Source organism: Notothenia coriiceps, unplaced genomic scaffold, assembly GCF_000735185.1.
Source record: "Notothenia coriiceps isolate Sejong01 unplaced genomic scaffold, NC01 NC01_scaffold00011792, whole genome shotgun sequence".
Classification (NCBI taxonomy): domain Eukaryota; kingdom Metazoa; phylum Chordata; class Actinopteri; order Perciformes; family Nototheniidae; genus Notothenia; species Notothenia coriiceps.
The window spans coordinates 89,259-112,028 of NW_011344493.1; the positions used below are offsets into that span (position 1 = coordinate 89,259).

The 22,770-nt window shown below is 42.6% G+C and overlaps 1 protein-coding gene across 5 annotated transcripts; it reads right to left on the bottom strand.

Annotated features, from left to right (window-relative positions):
• Positions 1–8,324: 8,324 nt before the first annotated feature.
• smek1 (SMEK homolog 1, suppressor of mek1 (Dictyostelium)) lies at positions 8,325–22,515 on the bottom strand. Of its 5 annotated transcripts, XM_010772921.1 has the most exons (16): positions 22,418–22,507; positions 21,451–21,661; positions 20,807–20,862; positions 20,612–20,710; positions 19,860–20,477; positions 18,727–18,804; positions 18,515–18,631; positions 16,891–17,007; positions 16,649–16,780; positions 13,198–13,318; positions 12,929–13,087; positions 12,628–12,797; positions 12,053–12,195; positions 10,480–10,670; positions 10,041–10,252; positions 8,325–9,386 (listed from the first exon to the last, which is right to left on the bottom strand). In XM_010772921.1, exons 2-16 carry the CDS (start codon positions 21,590–21,592, stop codon positions 9,258–9,260), a joined length of 2,484 nt encoding a protein of 827 aa, XP_010771223.1. In that variant the 5' UTR covers positions 21,593–21,661; positions 22,418–22,507; the 3' UTR covers positions 8,325–9,257. The 5 variants fall into 5 exon arrangements, with proteins under 5 accessions (XP_010771223.1, XP_010771226.1, XP_010771225.1 ...); XM_010772924.1 differs by having other exon boundaries at positions 13,216–13,318; positions 21,451–22,515; XM_010772923.1 differs by having other exon boundaries at positions 12,053–12,183; positions 21,451–22,515.
• Positions 22,516–22,770: the final 255 nt, after the last annotated feature.

The window sequence follows — 22,770 nt, forward strand, 5'->3', positions numbered from 1 at the left end:
ACATCCTCTTTGTAAGAGGTTGTATTGGTGTTAAAGAAACACACGTCCGACCAGGAAGAGACACATTTAGTTCAATGTATGCAAAGTATTTTTGGATAGGACTCATTGATTGATTTATAATAGAAAAAACAACTGATCCTCAAATAGTTAAAATATACAATAACACATCAAACTTATATTTGAATCCTTGTGACTTTTCTTGGACAGCACTGTAGACAGTTTCATGGGTTCATTTCCTACACTTCACAGCCTGAACTTAAACTGATCCAAGGTCAGAGCTAAAAACCACAAAGGAGCCGTCACACAGGATCCCTAAACTCACAGTGCTCTTGTCCCAGGTCGGCGTCAGAGCTCGAGGGACACATCTACAACGTTTCTAAACCAACATCCCCCTGGTCTCAGGTCGGAAATTAAACACAGGGGAAAAGAGGGGTTACGGTATGAGTTCTGCACTTTTCACTGGAAGTTTATTTTTGTTCAGAGCTGTACGACTCACAAGCAATCAAAACATCCATGTACATATCTGCACATGCACACATAAACAAACTCACACACATTAGTGATTAGCAAGGAAACTCGCTGCGTCGTATACAATCTTGAATGTTTATTTATACGTTTTTCCCCCCCCTGAGCGGCAGACAAAATACCTTTCAGTGCCATGATCCGTACATACATGTTCCCTTCATATTACCTCTACAACATGTCCACTGTTCTCTTACAGTAAGCGGAAATACTTTTAAAAGGAATACGTTTTAAACAGAGTAAGTTTTAAAGAACACTTTTGCACATTTTTAGGATATATAAGAAAATAAGCCCAAGAGGTCAAATCCCTCTCTCACTTTGACCATCTGGCTAGTCAAATGGATATTAGTCTCAAAGGTCAAGGGAGATCTGGTCCATCGTGACCCTGTCAATATCACTGCTGCACTTATCTGTAATGGAAGACACTTTGTGGGGGCCGATAGTCATGCAGGGGGGTCGCTATGCACAAGTGTGAGTATGCATTTGTCTTTGTACATGGGAGCTGTGCCTGTTCAAAAGATTGAAGCGTGATATGCGAGGATCACAGCCAGCACTGTGCCCTTCAAAACACTCACCGGTCAAGGGTGCGTCGGCCAAATGTGTGTCGGCGCGAGTGTTTGAGTAACACAATAAAAGGTCTAAGTAAGTGTGTCGCCTGGCTCTGGGAAACTATTACACCCTGAAGTCCTCGACACACTGACTGAGTAATGCGATGTATGCAGGGGTAGCGGAGCCTATAAAAAGCCTTGCTGGATTGAAAGCGGAGCTCCCCTCCCTGTGTAGGAGATGTGATAGCGTAGCCCTTCCTGCACTGGAGCCAGATAATAATGAAACGCTGGTGTCAGACAGGAGACAGGGGGAAAGAAGCAGGCCTGTGGAACAGAGAGCTAATAATAGAAGCTGAAACTGTGTTATTCCCACCACTGGCTGAGGAACCATCATCACACTTCCACACACACTCACACAGAGGCTCAGACACACACACACACACACACACACACACACACACACACACACACACACAGGCTTGGCACAAAGTTTGAACAGTAACCTGATCAAGCCACCGCAGAAACCAAAGCAATCAAGAATCAAAGCACATCCAGCATGTGTACAGTATGCGCATGAGCGTGCATGTGCCGCACAAATGTGAGCGTGTGCGGATGTGTGTGTGTGTGTGTGTCTGTGTGTGTGTGTGTGTGCAGGGAGTGAGGCGAGAGATAAATGGAAGCAGAGTTTGGTGGAAACCACTTTTCCTTCCATAAAGCGAGGAGCGCATGCCTCTGATGTGCCCTACCAGGGAGGAAAGGGAGGAGAGAGGGCCTTTCATTCAGCATGAGGAGATCTGTCTCTTCTCCTTTAGCCCCTCATTTCCCCCCGTGTCCTCACTCCTAGAGAGCATCTGAAGCCCATTCTCTTCCTCTCCGTCACCCGCAAATATATAACAACGTCTCTCCGCGCGACAAGACGAAATACTTTTTGCTCCTAATTGTACCCAGACGTCACAGAGACGAAAGAGGTGAGCGGTATAGGGAGAAAAGGGAGAGGAGGGGAGAAAAAGGAGAGGAGAGGAGAAAGGAGTGAGGCGGTGAGGAGGAGTCAAAGGAAGAGAGAAGAAAAGGAGAAATGAAAGATGTGTTTGTTCAGTACCACAGGCTGACACATCTCTCTTATCTCTTGCCCAGCCAAACCATATGCCCCCAGGCCACAAAAAGGGAGGGAGGTGCGCAGGGGGGGGATGAGGTGTAAGTGTGTGCGGGGGGAGGGTGGGGGTCCATAAAAAGATGTCTTAGCAGGAAGCAGAAAAAGTCTTAAAGGAGGCACATGCCATGCGTACAGTAGGTAAAAGTTATTTGAGGTCAGCCAGAAATAGAAATATGAATAGAAATGAAGGCGTGAAGAGCGGACACAGTGCAGATACATGGCGAGGCACTTACTTGAACCGAAGGGGGCTTCTGCCTTGACCCTCTCGCTCTCCCACCGCCTCCCAGACGCCCGTTGACCACACACGCCGTTTGGCACGGAGCGGTCGCCAACGCCACACGACACAGAGCCGCCGTCAAAGCCTCAGACACTCCAGCAGCAGGAGCCATCAGACTGCATGGAAGGAGCAAATCAAACAGTTCGGATTATAAACAGGCATTCACTCTCTGGACACAGATTTTGAATGTCAAATAACATTTTTGACTGCTACTGTATTTGAGTAAAAGTTCTGTTTGGTTAGTTTTGCGTTACCTGCAAGAACCTGACGCCTGCCAAGACATTAACAAATAGCTAGAGGTCACTAGTTTTCTGACTGGGGCCCTGCCTGTGTGTGTGTGTGTGTGTGTGTGTGTGTGTGTGTGTGTGTGTGTGTGTGTGTGTGTATGACTGGTCCCACATGTTCAACTCCTGCTGAACCATGCGTCCTATTCCCGTTTATTGCCTGGAAGTCGATACCTTTAAGGGTTTCATTCATGCTACATTACGTGAGGTAAATTCAATAGCCCAGGCATTATGGTTTGGTCATTCACCTTCTTGCCCTGGGTGATTTTTAACATGTTGGATGTCTGCCCTCTATTTTTCCCTTCACAGAAGCCATTCTGTTTCCAAGCGCTCTGCTGCACAGACTCATTTCAAATAACACCTCATGCTCAGGCCAGTATATGCGCCCAGAGGGCTGGTGAAGTTAGTTTTATTTTATTCAGTGTGACTTTTACAGGCTTTTAATAGGCGCAGAAATTATATACGATTGGGGATTTTATCTGCTACATCCCAATGTGTGAGTCCACATTACTTGAGCACCATTAAAAGGAAATTCCTGGAAAGTCCGCTGCTTCTAGGAATAGATCCAAGAGTGCATGTGTGCTCAATGCAATGTGTGACCAGCTATCTGCAGCTCATGGTGTGGATTTACAGCGTGCCTCCGGAGTGTACTTCCGACCCATCTCACACACACACACACACATGCACACTCACTCACACAATCCTGGGTGTGGAAGGTGCGCTCTTTATCGCTGTGACATTTCCATTTAGCACGAAGCACAAGAGCTCCTACATTCACATCCATGTTTCCTGTGCCCCATGCTGAGGCACAATACCAACTACTTAACATTTAGCAATGGCAGATCAGCCCCAAATTGTTCCACTCCCAACGCGGCCATGGGAAAGCTCATTATTTGTATTTGATTTAGAGGGACAAGAGTTATGAAGGGACCGCTGCTTGCTACCGAGGAAGCACAGGCTTACTGCTGGTTTATGGGGCACATTTAGGAACAGTTGTATCTTCTCTTAACTTAAGTGTTGAGCTGCAGTGAATGCAAGTTATGAGCAGAACCAAAAGACATGTGTGCAGAGAGGGGTCCACAATGTGAGATTGAGACCTCTTCCCCCGCCAAACAAAAGGCCTCACAAATTACTCTGAAGGGGTCAAAACATAAGGGATAATGAAGATAACAACTCATTTAAGTTGCAAAAGCTTAAATAGTTGCCTTTTGATACAAGACAAAAACGCTTTCACAACTCTGGTTTTCAGTACTGAATACTTTTCTATGCAAAATGTCAGGAAATCATGAAAAACAGCCATAACAAGTCTTCCTATGTCTTATTTTGAACTCACAGTAGCTCCAAAATCAAAGATATGCAATTATCGATCACTCAAGACTCAAGAGTGAAGACAAACTTAAGTTGAAATATTTATATTTGAAAGACTTAACCCAGCACATTTTGTTTGACTATAACTTAAATGTGGTTATTATGGATTCATTTTCTGTTGATTAAGAGGGACATCGAACACTTTATTAGGAGTCACACAACCCAGGAGGTTCAGGAATCCCTGCCACTTATGTAAAATGCATAGTATTAGAAGCAGATAAGCATAGAAGCAGATAACTTGGCAAAAAGGACAATTAGGCCTACACAATCAAAACAATTCAACATTAGATGGCTTAGTGGGGTAAGTTAGCACTATCAAGACTTTCAAACCACAGTTAGGCCTACAGTTAGGTCCACCTTGAGTGAGACATATCTTTACGTAGAAAAATGGGCCTACTGTACATAAAAACTTTTACGACTTATTGCACATTAGGATGTCAGTTGGGAGACTTTTGACTGTAATTTATGAGCAGACATCAGTTCAGTCACCCAGCCAAAGGGAGCTCTGATGAAAACTATGTTGGACTTCACTGTATCTCACCTCGGCTTTAATGTAAACCAGATGTGACGGATGATGACTTTTCTCCACTCTTTCATTTGCTACCGACGGATGCTGACCCGGGGCCGGCTGCCCGGGTCCCTGTCGGCCTGCCGCCTCTCCCTGCTCCGCTGCAGAGTTTAACGCGGTGATTAATCACAGCAGCGGCGGACGTGCTATGCTCAACACCACGGCCAATCAGCTCCGAGAGAGCGGGGGAGCTCCAGCGGACACAGAGAGCACTTTGTGCCGGGGAACACAGCTCATTGTCCGCCACGACGCCAGGCCCGGTGGGCAGACATGAGGCAGGACTTTGTGCGGGTGTTTTGACAACCTAGGCTAAGGCTTCCGAAAACCGCATGTGTGCCACATTTCCCATTTCATATCCTGACTCGGTTACCAGGATTACACGGGATTGGGATAAACTGTTTTGTCATTTTACTGCTACTGTGATCAGTTAAAGTTACTCCACAAACAATAAGCAGCAGAAAAGTTTGACTTTTTTGACAGGTAACTTGAGTGCAGGCCTGTGAGCGAACAGTCTATTGAGCGAACAAGAATTGTTTTTTTCTTCTGCTGTTTATTTCCTCAAATGGTCTCTACCGCCCTCTATAGATCAGCCTGCATGTTGCCAGTTGTGTGAGTGACATATAAGATTGACAATCCAAATCTTGTTTTTATACTTAAAAACAGAGCTATAAACTATTATAAAATACACCCCTTATCAAGAACCAACCAACCCTCTGTTTTATTATACTATATGACTTGTCATATTTATTTTTGACAGCACAAAGTTAAAAACAGATTACCACCTGGCTTAAAGTAGTTGTAAAAGACACAAGTAGTACAAATCCTTAGTTTTAAAATATTATTATTCAATTTGTCATTAGTTTTAGTCATTTTATATAAAGTTAAATAGTTATATGAAGGAACCTAACTGAAAATTAACCTGAAAAACATTTTACTAGCATAATTACCATGGGCAAATTAGATTGTTGTAAAAGTGGTCAGATGCTTAAAAACAAGCAATTAAGTAGACATTGAGTGGAGATGTCTTTGTTTAGTACTGTTTACATGGTCAATAATACAAATGTAAGCTCAAGTATTTTAAGATAGGATGTGATAATATATAATTTATTTTGCACTACATTTTAGCGTAGTATTTCGTATACAACCTAATAAAATACATTTCTTCCGAGAATCGCTTTAAACTAGAAGGGCCCCTCAGAGAGCACATGGTCAATACACTCCAAAGTTTGATGGGTCCTGTCTTTGCTGATGCTACACCATTCCACCAAGTTTTATGCAAATAGGCTCAGTAGTTTTTCTGTAATCCTGCTAACAAACAAAGAAAACACAGAACACATAGCAAGTGTTTAAAACCACTCAGTGTAGTCATGGTAATGATGAGAAATATTTGGAGGTGTGTTTGAGTGTTTGGGAGGGCTGCAGCAGGATAATTCCTAGTTTCTCCCTTTTGCTTGCAATATGCAATTATGGTTTTGTCATATAAGAATGCATACAACTTATCCACAACACAGTACGCTGTGGTATGCCGTGCATCACATGCTTCTGGAACATTTGCATGGATAACTCCTGATGTGATCAATCCAGAGAGTTATAACTGGCAGCCTGGATGCTTAGGGAGCATAGCCAATCAAGAGAGCTGTCAAAGAGGCTTTTCATTGGCCCCGCAGGAAGCTGGACAGCAGTGTCACCGATGGGGACTCTTCAGTCTGGCAGACATACAGGCGGGCAGCGCCGGGTGAGCGCCTTGGCATTGAGAGTGGAGCCGGCATTCTGGTGGAGCAGTGGCTGGCACCAGCAGCTCACACACACACACACACACACACACACACACACACACACACACACACACACACACACACACACACACACACACTCTGCCACACTCCTGCTGAGGAGCAAAGGGAGGCTGGCAGGGAGGGCTGATCCTGAAAAGCTGCCGTTGTCTGTTGATAGCTTTCATGTGAATGGGAGCCTTAATAGGCGTTGTGTGACGGCTCTCGCTGCACGCTGAGTACACAGTGATCCTCTTCTGTTGGCATATTTAATTAATAAGCAATGTTTGAAGGCCACAATGCACTTGGAGTGACAACACAGGGACTCCTTGGTGGCCTTGATGCTGTTTGTTTTTCAATCATACTCTAACTCCCACTGAGGTGACCACATGAGCTAGGAGGTGCTGACATTTTTCATAAACTATTTTCTCTCATTGTAAAAAAAACCTTTTAGTTCTACCAGCGTGCTGTGGCTTTCAGTTATGATACTGAGAGGGTACGTTGACCTCTACCTCTAGTCCAACTCAATAACAGTTATTATGGGCAAAGAATGTTAGACAGATAAACATGTAGGTGAAATTAATCATGCAGAGATTGAATTCAACTGTCAACAAGCGTCTAAATAAAGAGCACACTTGTTATTATAATCTTTAAATTCAACATAATCTTGTTATTCCCTACAGGCTTTGGAGTAACTGAGTGAGTCAGCTTGGGAAAATTGTAAATGTATATATATTCAAATAAAGCACCCTATTTAAGATGCTGGTCCTTTCTTTGTGCATTTCTCATGATAAAAAGAGACAAGCTGAGAGGAACAGTCGGCAACTGCACATTACACTATATATATACACACTCATTGTCCTAAGTGTTTTAGTTTTAAAGGTTATTTGTATAGTTTGGCCTATTTACATTTGGTAAATATTTGTTTTTAGCATCCTCTTTTAATGCTAAATTCTTTATTAAAAATACTTATTTATCATCCATATATTTATTTTTTGTTAGCTACTTTGTAATTTATTTTTTGATTGTTCGCACCACCAAAGCAAATTCCTTTCATGTGTAAACCGGCAATACACTTGATTCTGACACAAACACAATCTTGCAGCTTTGTTTAAAGAAGTACAAAAATGACTGATATCGTTTAGTAAGGACATAGCCAAACTCACATGCTTTGGGAAATAGATTCAGACTATGCTTAGACAGTGTTTACAGAGGCTGTGCTACAATGACCCTATGGTACTAAACATTGAGTGCAGGCAACGCATATCTTTATATTCTTTTATGGACCTAGGGTGCCGCCTGGTGGACATTATGGACATAGCTGCTGAGGTGTGTCCATAAAATAAAGAACTCAATGTAGAAGTTAATGTGCATTTTTTACAAAAGCATGGATTACCTTTACCACAGAAAAACTGCAAGATAGATAAATGTTTGAGCTAGCGCAATTACATTTTTTAACCAAATAAGACAACCTACGGAAATCTGGCTTGTTGGAAATTATTAAAAGATACACCAAAATGTGACTATTTAAAAGATTCAGTGTGGGATTTGTATTTGTTATCGATTTTAGTGTGAAGTTGAGTTGCTTGATAATAGTTTGTAGAATAATGTGGAACCCTTCTTTGCTAAAAGGATGTAATTCTTGTGCCAAGGAGACCTGTGATCAGAAACAGCACGATGCAGCAAGGAAACACCTGAGTTCTCAGGACAAAGGGTAGTAGGACATCTTACAGCAAAGAACATTTTAATGGTCCCAAATATTCTGAACAACTAAGTGTACACTCATGTAAAATGAAAAAGAAATGAAAAGATATGACAAAATGCATCACATCTAGAATTCCACTCAATCTTTAATCAAGACGGGATTACAAATTCTCCAAAAAATCTGCAGTTTCAAAGGGCAAAAAGGGTAAAACTAGCTCACCTACTGAGGTCTTTAAAAACCTGTTCAAGTGTGACTGAAAACGTCCTGAACATTTAAAGGCAGGTCTTTTTTGTCTTCATTTACAAAAAACAGGAGAAAGATTGAGAGACAAATAGAGAACAAAAACAAAATAATGAACAAACTGCTGGCTTTTTTTCTCTTCAGAGAGAGAACGTCCGCTGAGGAACGACGACACTGATGACATCATCAAACGACAACAAGGACAGCTCTTTGCCATGTGCCGCCTCCCGTCTGGTCCTATATACTAACTTAAAAAAAAAGAGGAGGGGACGAAAAGCAACGGACAAAGAAAGGGAGAAGAAAGAGCAGAGGAGAAATAGGAAGTTGAAAGTAAAAGGAGGAAGGTGAATTCTGAGGAGGCGTGTGAGGGGGGCGGGGGGGGTTCTGGGTCTGAATTGGCTGACCCCGTTTGGGCCGCTGTGTCCTTCCCTGAGTGGGGGGCGAGGGGCGAGGGCAGTGGGTTATGGTCCGAGCTCTCTGGGATTTCAGTCTGCGTGTACATGTGAGTTTTTGTATGTGGTCTTTTTTCCTCAAGCTGCTGAATGGACCAAACCCTCCGCTGATCCTTTCTCCCCCAGCTTCCACACGTCTGCTCCACGTTTCAGACGCCTTTTCGCTCCTGGTTTCCTGATTGGCACTTGTATGAAGTGGACTAGTCTTGAGGAGGCTTCGTTTCCGTTCACAGTCTGCCCCTCCTTGGGCCACCCGCTGAAGGTGAGGGGTGGCTCTCACTCATTCCGTTTGTTTACAAGTTTGATGGTTCCCGTGTCAAGTCTGTGCGCCGAAACTGTCCGAGCAGAGCGGAGACAGCGGAGCTTCTTTAGGAACTCAGCTTGGACTTCTTCGAAGGTGGCAGAGGGTCCTCTTTACTCTCCACGTCTTCCTCTTCTTCTTCCTCGTCCTCGTCGTCATCATCGTCAGGATAGTCCACTAGTCCCACCAAAGCTCCCTGAAGAAGACAAAAGACGCGTCAGAAATGGAGACACCCTGACCAGGAAGTGAAACATTTTATTCTTCATCTGGATAATGGTCCTGCTGGTAGACTTTTGATTGGGAGGACATACTAGCTGAACATCTAGCCCTGTGGAAAAGTGCATGGGACCTTATAGCATTTCCTCTTGCAGAAATGCCCCGGTATTCTGCAGCTCTGTCATTTTAGTCTCTCTTGTGCATCTTTCCTAATTGATGTTAGTGATCGTCCTTGGTAAATACGCCGATTTTAAAACTGAATTAATTGATAAATTATGTGGATTCCTTCCAAGTGACATTTTTCTTCTCCCTCCCTCTATTTTCCTCCCGTCTAAATTAAGCTAACCACTTGTGCCGTCAAATTGCACACTGGTGGTGATGACCAGTCTTTATGATACATAACAAGGACGGTGGTGGGAGTTGTGTGAACATTGACAGTCTAAGTGTGAACATTCATAGTTAAAGCTTTATTTTAACCACATTTGTTATTCCTGTAGTTAAGTAGTGTTTGATACAAACAGACATTTGTGCAAATATTTGTTTGCCTCGCCTTTAGAACATCAGTTATTTGTCCACTTTAGTGTGAACAGTTTAAGACCCACACCTCTACATAACTTGATATGCTGGCAGGTACCTTTGTGGTTACAGCTGCGGTGGAGGGGGAGCTCCGTGCCCCTGGGCCCGGAGACCCTGGTGACCCCGGAGAGCCTGGGTTCAGCGAGGCGGAGGAGGGGGGGCTGGAGAGGCTGGTCTTAGTGGAGCCGGAGAAGGACAGCTTGAAGCTGGGGTTCTGCCGGCCCGATAAGCTCGACTTCCCCAGTACTTCCTTATCGTCTGAGTCTTTCACTGAGGGGATGGAGTGGAGGACAACAAATGGTCATTATCCCCATTTCAATGTTTGAACCATTTGATTGGCCAACAAAATGCATCCTCTATAACCATAACATGCCTTTACAAGAGGACACTTCCCTTTGTTATGGTTACCTTTGGCTTTCAAAATGTTAAGTTGCTTAATTGCGTCAGACCCCAGTTTAACCCCAAAGTATCTGTTAAGGCTGTAAAACAATACGTACTTTTTTTCCTCTCCATGAACTTGCTTATAGGTTCCATGAGGTCTTCCTCGCTCTTCATCTTGTCAGAGGGAGGGACCACTGCTTCACCGTCCTCGAGGTCATCCTCATCCGTGTTGAACCACATCTCCTCTTCATCCTCCAGCGTCCGTGCATCGCGGCGGAAGCGGTGGTTTCTCAGGATGGAGCGCATGCTGGAGAGGGGGGGGGCATTGCTTAGTTTAAAGGGGACCTATCATGCAAAATGCACTTTTGCACGTCTTTTATACATGAAGATGTGTCCCCGGTGTTCCAGGGAACTCACCAAGTGTCAGAAAATACAACCCTCTCTCTTTTCCTCCATACCCAAATCTCTAAAAACGGGGCTGCAATGGATCTGATACATGTGGATTCTGATTTGCACCTCTATGATGTCACAGAGGTGCACTCCGCCTGTATGGTCAACTCTCCACCTATCAGGGGAATGAGAGGTTGCCGTGGCATGGCAACAGCATAGCAACATCATAGTAACATGACGCTTGTGCCTCGCCCCCTGGGTCAGCTCCAGCTCATGCAAAGACAGAGCTGGAGTGAGGCAAAATGAGGCATGGCTAAAATGCATGATCTGTTTGGTATTTTGAAAAATAAAACTTATAAATATACCTTATATAGGTATGGCCCTACAATATATTATTCAAATATAGCATGATAGGTCCCCTTTAAAGACAAAATACTTCCCCTAGAGAGCATTCTGCACTTCACTGTGAGTGAGTGACATGTCTTACACTACTTTATTAGGTGGATACCAATTCATTCTGTAAGCATGTCTCCCATCGCTAAGTAAGGCATTACCAGTGTGCCCAGCACCAAAGGTTCCAAAGATACAGTTCAAAATGTCAGAAAATGCAATATGCGTTTATTTTCAGTCAAGTCCTTGGCCTTTAAATTATATTCTTGTGTATAACGAAATGTACAGTTGTCGAGTATCTACACACATGTATTTCAAAAAACATTCAGTCCGCTCTCACTTTTATTCTAACCCATCAGGACAGACAGGTATGATATAATGCCGCTGTTAGTACTGTAAAAATCTGTTTTAAAAAATGTCCATTGATAAGAAAGAAGCTAACCAATGAGCATGAAGCATTCCTGCTGACTGCAGAGTGAAGTGGTCCAATAACAAAACAAAACAACAGGAGCAAAGTGAAGCTTCAAAAAGAAACACCTGTTGGCAAGCGTGAAAGTTTACCTTGCGGCAACATAATAAGTGACCCGAGTGTGAACTTCAGTCAGAGTCATATATGAGTAACTGCTCCGTTGCACAATCACAGCCAGTCACACACTCATTGGTAGCACATGCTAAATGTTATGATGATATAAATCAAACGGGCTCTATTCAAAAAGGAGGAGCCTTGATTTAAAAAAATAAATAAAACATAGTGCACACAACAAACAATGTATTGGTCATTTCAACAGCCTGTACATGCTGAATTTCACACTGGCATTGTTCTTTGTTCCTATGTGAGACACACTGACAGACAAAGGATTGCCTAACTCAATAAATCACGAGTGATGGTGTAATATTTGAATTTCTCACCTATCCAGTTTGGGGTTGTCCTGCCTCTCTCTCTGCTGCTCGTAGCGCAGCTTCAGGCCTTTGAACGTTTGGACGTAGTTGACATCCTCCAGAGCTTTCCAGTAGTTCTCTACTATGTGAGCTGTGAGAGACTTCACGTCCTCCTAGGGGAAATGGGAGTAGCGAGAGAGAGGAGTGTAGACACACAGTATTGGGGGAAAGTAAGGAAAGGTAAGAGGAATAGATTAGAGGACAGAGGCCGAGAAGAGGAGGGATGCAGTGGAGAGAAAATGAGAAAGGGAGAGAAAGAGAGGGGGAGAACACCAAACTAATTAAAATTAAATCAATAAATATACGTTTTTGCCAGCCTACAAACATTAGTTGCTTATACAAGTTGATCTGGAAATTGCATCCAAAATATATTTAAAACTTCAAAGTCCATGTCACAATTATATGCAGTGCAAAAATATCAAACATTTAAAAGAAAACTATTTTTCGGTGAATAAAATGGCTAGCTGGCTGATACTTATTTCACCTTATCACTTGGCTAAAACAAAACATGTGAAACAGTTGTAAGCTTTGGATGAGTTACTCACCACACGGACATACTCGAACATCTCTATGATGGCGGAGTTCATGAGATTGTAGCGAGAGCCGTTGTTGAGGAAAGCCTTGATGACGGGCTCGAAGAGGAAGTTCCTCATGATGTAGCGATTGTAGAACTCATCCTTCAGACCAATGATCCTCCGCATGAAGCGCAGAGCACCTGGTTACAAAGAGATAAAGAAGAATATTGAGCCCAAAACAAAGTTAAACACAAAATGTAGTTTCAAAACCATGTAGAAATGTGTCCGAATGAACAGGGATTAAGATCTGAAGGGATTGTATGTGACTCACAGAGGGCCAGGAAGGCGTGCTGAGAGGCGGTGAGCACCAGGACCCTCCTCAGGATGTCCTTGTTGATGATGTAGTTCTTTATGTGGTAGGTGTGGTGCTCCACACAGAAAGTCAGCAGCTCCAAAATCAAGGCCAGCAACTGGGATGTTTGAAAGTCATCTAATAGAGGAATGAGTTTAGTTAGCAAGCAACATCAAAAAAACATGCATTACAAAACATGCATTCATCTTAAAATGTTATTTACAAAACCGACAAGTGTACACACACACCTCGCAGGTATTCTATACCTTTGCTTGGCTTTTCCTCTGTGGTGTTGGCCAGCAGGGGAGCGGAGAGGACGTGCATACAGTGCTTGTAGAAGAAGCTCAGGAACTCTGTCTTTTCTGTTTTCTGGAAAGGAATAAAAGGAAAACCGCATTCTTTAGGAAGCACCATGACTTGAAAAGTGCAACAATGACTTTTTATTACAGCATGCCACACTAAAAACTAGGTTGAATGTGCAGAGCTCTGACTCATAATCCGACTCTATTTAGCTGGATATTTTAGAATAGAACAAATGTGTCTGTACTCTGTTCTAACAGCAAATATCTATAATAGAAGGGAATTTGACACTTCTATTACAACAGCAACTCCCTTCGCTCCTTCGAATAACCCCACCTGCTGCCAAACTCTTTGATACAGAATACTGAACTGTGTTTCTGTGTCTTCAGTCTATTATAATGAATAAAGAACAATAAAGGTGTTTTTGTTTGATCTAGTTTAACTGAACTGAACAAGCAACAGCTCTACACTTACACTTACACCACCACCACCACCACCACTACTACTACTACTACTACTACTACTACTACTACTACTACAAAACAGGGGTCGGCAACTTTTCTGATATGAAGTGCCATTTAAAAAATAAGGGGAAGCTGTGGACCTCTGTCGCCTGTCAGCGCAATTAACATGATGCTGTTTAAACACATTTAAATAAATAAAGGGCGGTGCCTGCCGTCAGCGAACCGAGCCCGGTCGTCAACGGCCCGCTGGCAACCGGCTCGGTTCGCTGATGACCGGACGTACTGTGATTCTCCAGAACACACAGTTGGCCAGTCCGCCTCTGTGTAGCATATTATTTTCGATGACAGATGACCGAAAATACAATTTAAATCTTTTTGCACGTTTATTCCTAGTGTGCCACTGGTTACGATCCCGCGTGCCAGGTAGTGTTAATTTCGTTGACTAAAACTATGACGAAATATGTTCGTCACAACGACCTTTTTTTCCATGACGAAAACGAGACGATGACGAGACGGCAGTAAACAATAACTGTAACGAAATCATCATGCAATATCGTTGACGAAAAGTGACGAGACGAAAATGTAGTTTACTAAATAAAAACTATGCCAAAATCTCTCTTTACTTTCGTTGACGAAAAATGAGGAGACGAAATATTATCAAAGAAAACGTTACATCTCTGATAGTCCGTTTTTCTCCCAGCAGTTCCATTTCCGGTGCTGCGGCTGGGCAGCAGTAGGGCTGAACGATTAATCGATTTTAAATCGAAATCGCGATTTTAAATGATGCGATTATCAAATCGTAAAGCCTGCGATTTTTTTTCGATTTTTTTTTTTTTTCTTTTCTTGTGTGTCAGTCATCCACACCAATCAGAAGTGCTGTGCTCCACATGTACCAGCCATTGTTAACCAATCAGAAGTGGTCCATGATAGAAGGTGATAGACAGATTTGCTGTGTCCCAATTCAGCGGCCGCATCCTCCTGAGGATGCATTCGGAGTCCGCATACGTCACTTCCGCCAAACGAAGGCTGTCCCAATTCAAAAAAAAGACAAGACTCCTCCGAATGCGGCCCGCAAATGCAGCCTTCTTTCCCCAGATTTAGAGGATACATCTGATGTACACTCCGCGCTCTACCATATCCCAGGATGCAACGGGNTTATTAATGCTCCATCACATGTTTCTATTACAGGGTGAATCTTAAACTGAAGCTTGACTTTAAAGCAACCCAACGGAAGTTTCATGTAAGTTTAGTTCTTTCACTCGTAGCTCGGGCTGCAGGGGTGCTAGAGACGGGAGCATGTTGATACGACCTTCCTAGCCGGAGTTATGGCGGCATTTTACAATAAACTTACGTTGGGTCGCTTAAAAACAAATATCACAATTCGAATCGCAATATTTGTCAGAAAAATCGCAATTACATTTTTTCCCAAAATCGTGCAGCCCTAGGCAGCAGCTGTGTGTCCGTGCTGCGCGCGGCGGTACATTTGAATTACACCGGGCAGCGGCACAATGTGAACTGTCCGGAAGACTTGGGTCTAACGAACCTTATGTAACACCCCCGTCAGCGCGAGTGAGTGACGATTTGTTTACAGACTCGACGGGTAATAATGGATTATGATGGAAATGTTACGATCCTGTCCGTCAAAATGACTGACACGAAAAGGTCTAAAGCCACCACTGCTTGGGAGAAAGAAACGATCTGATATTTGAGCCCATGTTCACTAACATGAGGCGGAGGAAAAAAGTGAATGCATTGTTTCATCAGAAGGGAAGCAATGTGGCCAAAACACAGCTGGTAAAACACCACAACCTGACCTTGATGCTCTGCAAAGCTTCTTCATCAACCTGTGTTTCATCAAATAAGGACAAGATGTCATCTTATTGTGAAATACATTTGACTAAAATGACAAATGATTGGTTTTGGCTAGTTTGACTGAAATGTTCTGTATAATCTGATGACTAAAAAAGACTCAACAGTTTTCTTTGACAAAAAGAAGACTAAAATGCTCAGACATTTAGTCGACTAAAACATGACTAAATATGACTAAANCCCAAAATCGTGCAGCCCTAGGCAGCAGCTGTGTGTCCGTGCTGCGCGCGGCGGTACATTTGAATTACACCGGGCAGCGGCACAATATGAACTGTCAGGAAGACTCGGGTCTAATTCATGGTCTAACTAACCTTATTCAACAGAAAATAAAATGGCAACAACAGGGCTTCGGAGCAGCAACCGAATACCCCCCCGTCAGCGCGAGTGAGTGATAAATTGTGCACTCGACGGGTAATAATGGTTTATGACGGAAATGTTACGATCCTGTCCGTCAAAATGACTGACAACGAAAAAGTCTAACGCCACCACTGCTTGGGAGAAAGAAACGATATTTGGGCCCATTTTCGCTACAATGAGGCGGAGAAAAAAAGCGAATGCATTGTTTTATCAGAAGGGAAGCAATGTGGCCATAACACAGCTGGTAAAAACACCACAAACCGGATACTCAACATTCTTAATCATTCAACCTGTGTTTTTCATCAAATAACGACTAGATATAATCTTATTGTGAAATAAGTTTGACTAAAATGACAACTCAACAGTTTTCATTAACAAAAAGTAGACTAAAATAATTAGTTTTCTTTGACTAAAATAAGACTAAAATGCTCAGACTTTTAGTCGACTAAAACTTGACTAAATAAAAAGAGGATGAAGGTGACTAAATATGACTAAAACTAAAAAGGACATTTAACACAGGACTAAGACTAAAACTAAATAAAAAAATAGCTGACGAAAATGAACACTAGTGCCAGGGATTGCCGACCCCTGCTCTAAGACAACATTAAAATGCTTTGGACCAGCTGGATCTAAGTATCAAGTACTCAGGGTTACCGTCAAGTCACCCTCTGTATAAACTGGCACGTATAAGAATATCAGGTGAACTCACATTTGCCGTAGCCAGCATGTTTTCAGGGTCCACCAGGGTCCGCAGCAGACCCATCAGCTGCACCGCTCCACCCAGCTCTGGGTCTGTGTCACAGATCATGTGTTCTATGATCAGGTTGATCAGCAGGATGTCCTGGAAGGCCAATGACTAATTATTAGTAATACACTTGTTTATATCCACCCGTATTGTGGAACAATGAATATCATTTTCTGATATTTCTGACTGACTGTTCATATACTCACGTCATCGTTCTGCTGAGACTCCTGCATGACGAACTCTCTTACCATGGAGGGGTTGTACTCCACCAGATAAGAGAAAATATCTGTGGCGGCCCCACGCACCTGAACATCATCCATTCCCTGTTTCATGAACATTCATTATATCAGTCAGCGGATCAACAAAGTATTCGAGTATCATAAATTCAAAATGCAAACGGTGATCATCAAAATACTGCATTTAATTTTCCCCACACATTTATTTGTAGTTCCAATGAAGATTGTAGGTTGAACAATAGGGATCAAAAACAAGAAAACAACCTATTGCATGCTCGGAGAGTATTGTCAGTTTGTTGTGTTTGAGAACATGGTTTATTTGGTTGTCTAATTGCTCCTCTTGCATCAGCTTCTAAATCTTCTCTGCAGCTGACAGTGTTGTTGTAAAAGAAGAGGCTCTGCTATAACCACTATAACCACTATAACCACTATAACTGTGCTGCAGGATGGTTTTATGTTGCACACAGCAGCACAGGCAGTGACGTCGCAGCCGAGCATACACACATATACTCTACACACAGCAGCAGCAGCAGCACACTGTCATCTTGCCATTTCCGTACGTACATAGAGCTTATTCCCCTGACAGATAACGCAACCAGGTATAATTAGATCCACCACTTCAATGACTGTTTGATTTGAGAGGAGACGTCTGATGTTACAACTATTCTGAACCAGTAGAAGCTCCTCTCTAAATTGTCATCTTCAGACCAGATAACATCATGACAACCTGCAGAAGCCGAGCTGCTGATTGCTTTATTATGTGTGTGTGCTCAACTGCGTATGTTCAACGTAGCAAGCCTTAAGATTGAACAATATTTGGTTTGTTTTATTGCAGTGCAGTAATTGTGTTTGCTTGTAGAAGAAACAAAAAGGCTGTGTCATAGTCATAATGAACATTGCTTTAACTGATGATGAACAATCTCTAGTGTCCTTCACTTTGAACAAGAGATGCACACACTAAAATACAACCATAAAACCGGCCCCTCAGTTACAAGAAAGGTTATTTTAATACAGCAGTTTAAATCAACTAGGTGTTCTTGTGTTGTGCACTATCCATTGTAACCAAAAAGCATTGAATGGAACCGATAATCAGCTCGAACAACATACTGCCATCGCTCTAATACCAACATCACTGATAATACTGACATGTTTCTTGTTGTGCTTCATATTTTTCTTCTAGGAGTATATAACTTCTTGATCTTAAAGGTAGGGTAGGTAAGATGGAGAAACCAGCTCTAGTGCGCTAGAATTTGAAAATACACAACCGGAAAAAATCTGCCTCTGACGGGCAGGTAGGCCATCCAGTTATTTTAGCCGGGCCTTTTAACAGCGTTACGGCTTCCACAGATGACATTTGTTTATGTATTTATTGTCAAAGCATTTAATTTATTCATTGCTATCGGGATGTGAAGAGCATTCCATGGAATATAACAACAAGTGTTTCTGAAGTGAATTACCTACCCTACCTTTAAATGATCGTAACGCAAAAAGGCTTATCTCAACACCAAAGCTCAAAAGCCAACATTCTTAAATGTCAAAGAAAACATTGCCCAATTGACTTCATTCTGATTGACGTTAAGGTTGCTGCACTCACCAGTATGACCTCTAGTGCCGGTAGAATGCCCATGTTTGACAAAGTCTTGAAGAAGGCGTCTCTGTTTTGAGGTTGTAACGTTTGCGAGAATGCACAGAATTCCTTTAGGAAGTTCACCTATGAGAAAGAAACAAACCACAATTCTATCAAACAAGGATGGACATGAGAACAGTTTGTTATGAATAATATCTTTGATGAAAGGTCTGGCATACCAGTTCATGTCTTTTATCGTCATCTGTAGCCTCGTCTGTTAGCTGTGCAAAGAGGTCTGTCAGGAACTTCTCATCGTCCTGACATCAAAAAGGAAGGGAAGATGAGAAGGGGAGTATCACACAAAGGATCAACAAATCAGAATAAGAAAAAAAACACTGTGGACAAAGTAGTTATTGGTCAAGAGTACGAGTCAGATATAAATAACCAGGAAACTAAATTAACTGGAAGGATTTAAGCCACATTTCCAGCTTGGTGGACAAATCAAATCTATTTTGATCTAGCCCCCACCAAATGTACCAGAGACTGAACTAAAGTTGTAGTGTGACATGTTTTATGTTATGAACATTGCTTCAGGTTCAATTTACAACCATAAATCAAAAACATATTTTGTTTACTGGTATTTACATTTTACATTAAAGAAAATCTACTGTATATTACAAATAAAAGTCTTAAAAAGTGTGGATGATAGGTTATGTATTTGACTGTTTTACACTAAAGAATCAGTGCCATTCAATAATGTATGCATTCCAGTATTGTGTTTAAATGAATATTCTAGGTAAATGCTTAATGCACACAAATAAAACACTTGGTCTGCTCTTCTAATGAGACTGCTTCATGGTAGAAAAAGGTCACTATCAGTAATGTTTGTCTCTAGAACCTCACATAGCACGGTGTACCAGAGGCAACAGAGTGCCAGTTTCAGTTTTCCTCTAGCGCAGCATAACTGATTTACACAACACTTCTCCATCTCCATGGAGACAACCATACATAAACACTGCTGAGTTGACACAGTAAAAAAACACAAAGGTCACATGACCATAAAAAGACGAGCAGACAAACTCAGACAGGGTAAAGCAGATTCAGACAGAAATAAGACCTTTGCACAATCCTACAATTATTGTAATTTCCAGTCCTCACGATATAAACACTATTTCCAAGAAATGATCTTATGTGTGCCTTTTGAGGTGAAAGCAGGACGTCTTTATGTAAAGATTGTACAGAATATACATGAGTATCATCAAGTTTAGCAATGAGAACATTTGGTGAAAATATGGTGCACAAACACATCTTATTTGAGAGTTAAAACAGATATCTTTCACTGGCCAACCTTATAATTGACTACCCATCTCACCTGTAGCATGCCCACGATCTCCACCTTGTTGAAGAAGATGAAGGAGTGCAGGGTGGACAGCATGTTTTCCTCAAAAACAGAGGGCGTTGGCAGAACCATATCCTGAATGTACTGCACCCGGTAAGTCTGGTGTATTTTCTGACGCAGTTCAGGGTCAGAGATGGGGATCACCTCCTTAAAGCGGGCTGTCTTAGTCAGAAACTCCCGATGCCGCCGTGGCTGCGAGAGCGCTGGATCAAACTCCAAACAACCAATAACGTCCATGATGCACTCTTCAGAGAACATAACCTCAAAGAGTGCAGTACGATTGAGCAGGAAGATGCCTTTTATGATTTCGTACAGGTGGTGCAGTCCCTCTCTGTTCTCCAAATCCTCACACACACGGAACATTTCCAGGAGCTTGCGGATGTAGCCCTCATTCTCCACAGCCAGTGCCAGTTTCTCGCGCCGCAGTGGTGACGGGAGTGAGGATGCCACCAGCTCGGCCAGGTCCTCCAAGCGGTTCAGTTCACATGGAGGTAACTCCAGACCCGGCGAGGACATGTCGTCGAAGCGTTCCTCCTCAGACTCGTCCACCACATCCTGGGTGATGTCAACTGATGGGTCCTTTCCCTGCACCTAAACAATGACACAAGCAGAGGAAAGATGTGAGATGTAACAGTCACATAAGGAACACCCAAACACACTTGCTATTAAATGAATACACAATCGGAGCAGACAACACACACCCACACAAAGCTAAGTGTAGTTACCTGGCATATTTTCTCCCAGATTTCATCACAGCCAGCCTTCTCTTGGAAGCTGAGCGCCAGATCATAATTCTCCGCCTCTGACCATACTATCAATGTATCCTTTCCAAAAGAAAAACAATGCAATATACAAATCAGTGCACAGAGATAGAAAATCCATATTATAGATGATATAACTGCCCCATGCTATATACTGACCTGTTGTTTCTGGTAGGCTGTGTTTGGATTGATTTTGGACTCCAGCAGAAGGGAACCTGTGAGGTTAAAAACTAAGTCAGCCCATTATTGTCATCAAAGGAAGTTAGGTAAGGAATACCGGCTACATACATGTGGGCTTACATGCATGGTTACAGTTGATACATCTGGTCACAAATCGTGGTGAATAGTATTGTTTACATATAGAGCAACTAAAACAGTGGCTAATAGACAGCAAGTGATCTCTCAGTTGGCTCGAGACCCAGTGGCCAAATCAGACCCCTTGCAAATTCTGATCCAGATCCCACATCAATTAAGGCTCTCAATACATTTTGAGAGGTATGTACTACACATCTCCCGTTGGTTTAAGGTACCACTGACTTATATATTCATACGTCTGTAACAGATTGTGTGGGTTGGTTCTATGTTCGTTGTTACTTGTCAAAATGTAATCAGAAAGCATTGTTTTTGCTTGACTTAACTTTTAGTTAAATCAAGCATTATGTGAAAAGACAATTGGAGAAGCATTCACAAAAAATCCAAGATTGTGTATAGAAAACATTAAACCATATGTCTTGCCCTTGATGTCATTCTCATGTCCTGATGTGGCCCCTACACAAAGGCTTTGTATATTTTGTTTTGCTTACCATCACTCTCTGCTCGCACCAACAGCGACGTGCCTTTCAAACGCTCCACATATCCCGAGGAGACGTGTCCAGTCCCACGGTCATCCCACTGTCTGTCCTCATTCAGGGTATAGACTTTGACTCGTCGACGAGTGTCCGTCATCCTGGCAGGTAGTTGTGACCGGTTTCCCCCTTCCGGACCTTCTTTGACTTTACAGGGGGTCTGCTTCACCTAGTAACGCCACAACTTTAATTCACTTATTTTAGACCCGATCACTTATACAATCCAGGACTAACTTAACTCGTGTCAGGGGTCAACCGGGCTGACAGCTATTTGAATGATACGACTATCCAGGAAGACGACGATTCAAACTACAATATCTGATTATTTTAACGAGCTGCCTTCAAACTTATATCACCAGTATTGTAGCGCCATATAAAAACAGCCATTGTGTCAAGCTAACGACAGTCTAATTTACAGTGCGGAGGACATTGGCGTTAGCTAACGTGTTAATTCACAAAAACAAGCCCTGATAAATATTTGAAAGTCCGACCACACAGAGGAAACGTAGAATAAGCCCCACCGTTACGACCTCTGGTCCCAAAACAATCCGCCTGTTTGTTAGTACAGTGTGTACGTTAGCCTGTTAGCTAGAAAACCGAACGAGTTAACTAGCTAGTACGCTAACAGCCTACGCTACACATATTAAACAACCATTTGAAGCAAAATGACAAAAACGGAACACCGATAACATTATTTGACACTTGTCGACCGCAGACGTGTTTACCCTGGATCAATGTTTCTAATTGTGTCTGAATATTGCGCCAGCTAGCTAGCGTTAGCTGCTATTTCTTCCCCAAGTGTTCCGCCATGTTCTGGCTCGGGGCCGCGGAGAGACCACCCTCCCCTTACTGGTATTCATGCGTCCCAAAAAAATTGCAAACCAACCAACTGTAGTCGTATAATTACTGAAATGTTGCGCTTTACATTACAAGGCTATTTGCCATTCATTCCCGACGTTTTTGTTCAGATAATTGCTAACTGCCCCCCCCGTGAGTAATCAGCCATCTTGGGTCCCTTCAGAGTAGGTACGGGGTTTCCAGCACAGCAACAACAGGGCAGCCGCCACATTTAAAGAAACAGTGACATAGCAGCTCAGTTTAATATCACAATAAATAATGTTTCCATTCTTTCTTTTATGATTTATCATCCAGCAATTCTGCATTTAATTAAACAGATAATCCAACCATTAAACACATACACAAATCCATATGTAGATCCTTGTCGACCAGCAATTTCTATACTGAGATTCTGAATGAACAGGAAATGTTTCTTCTTCA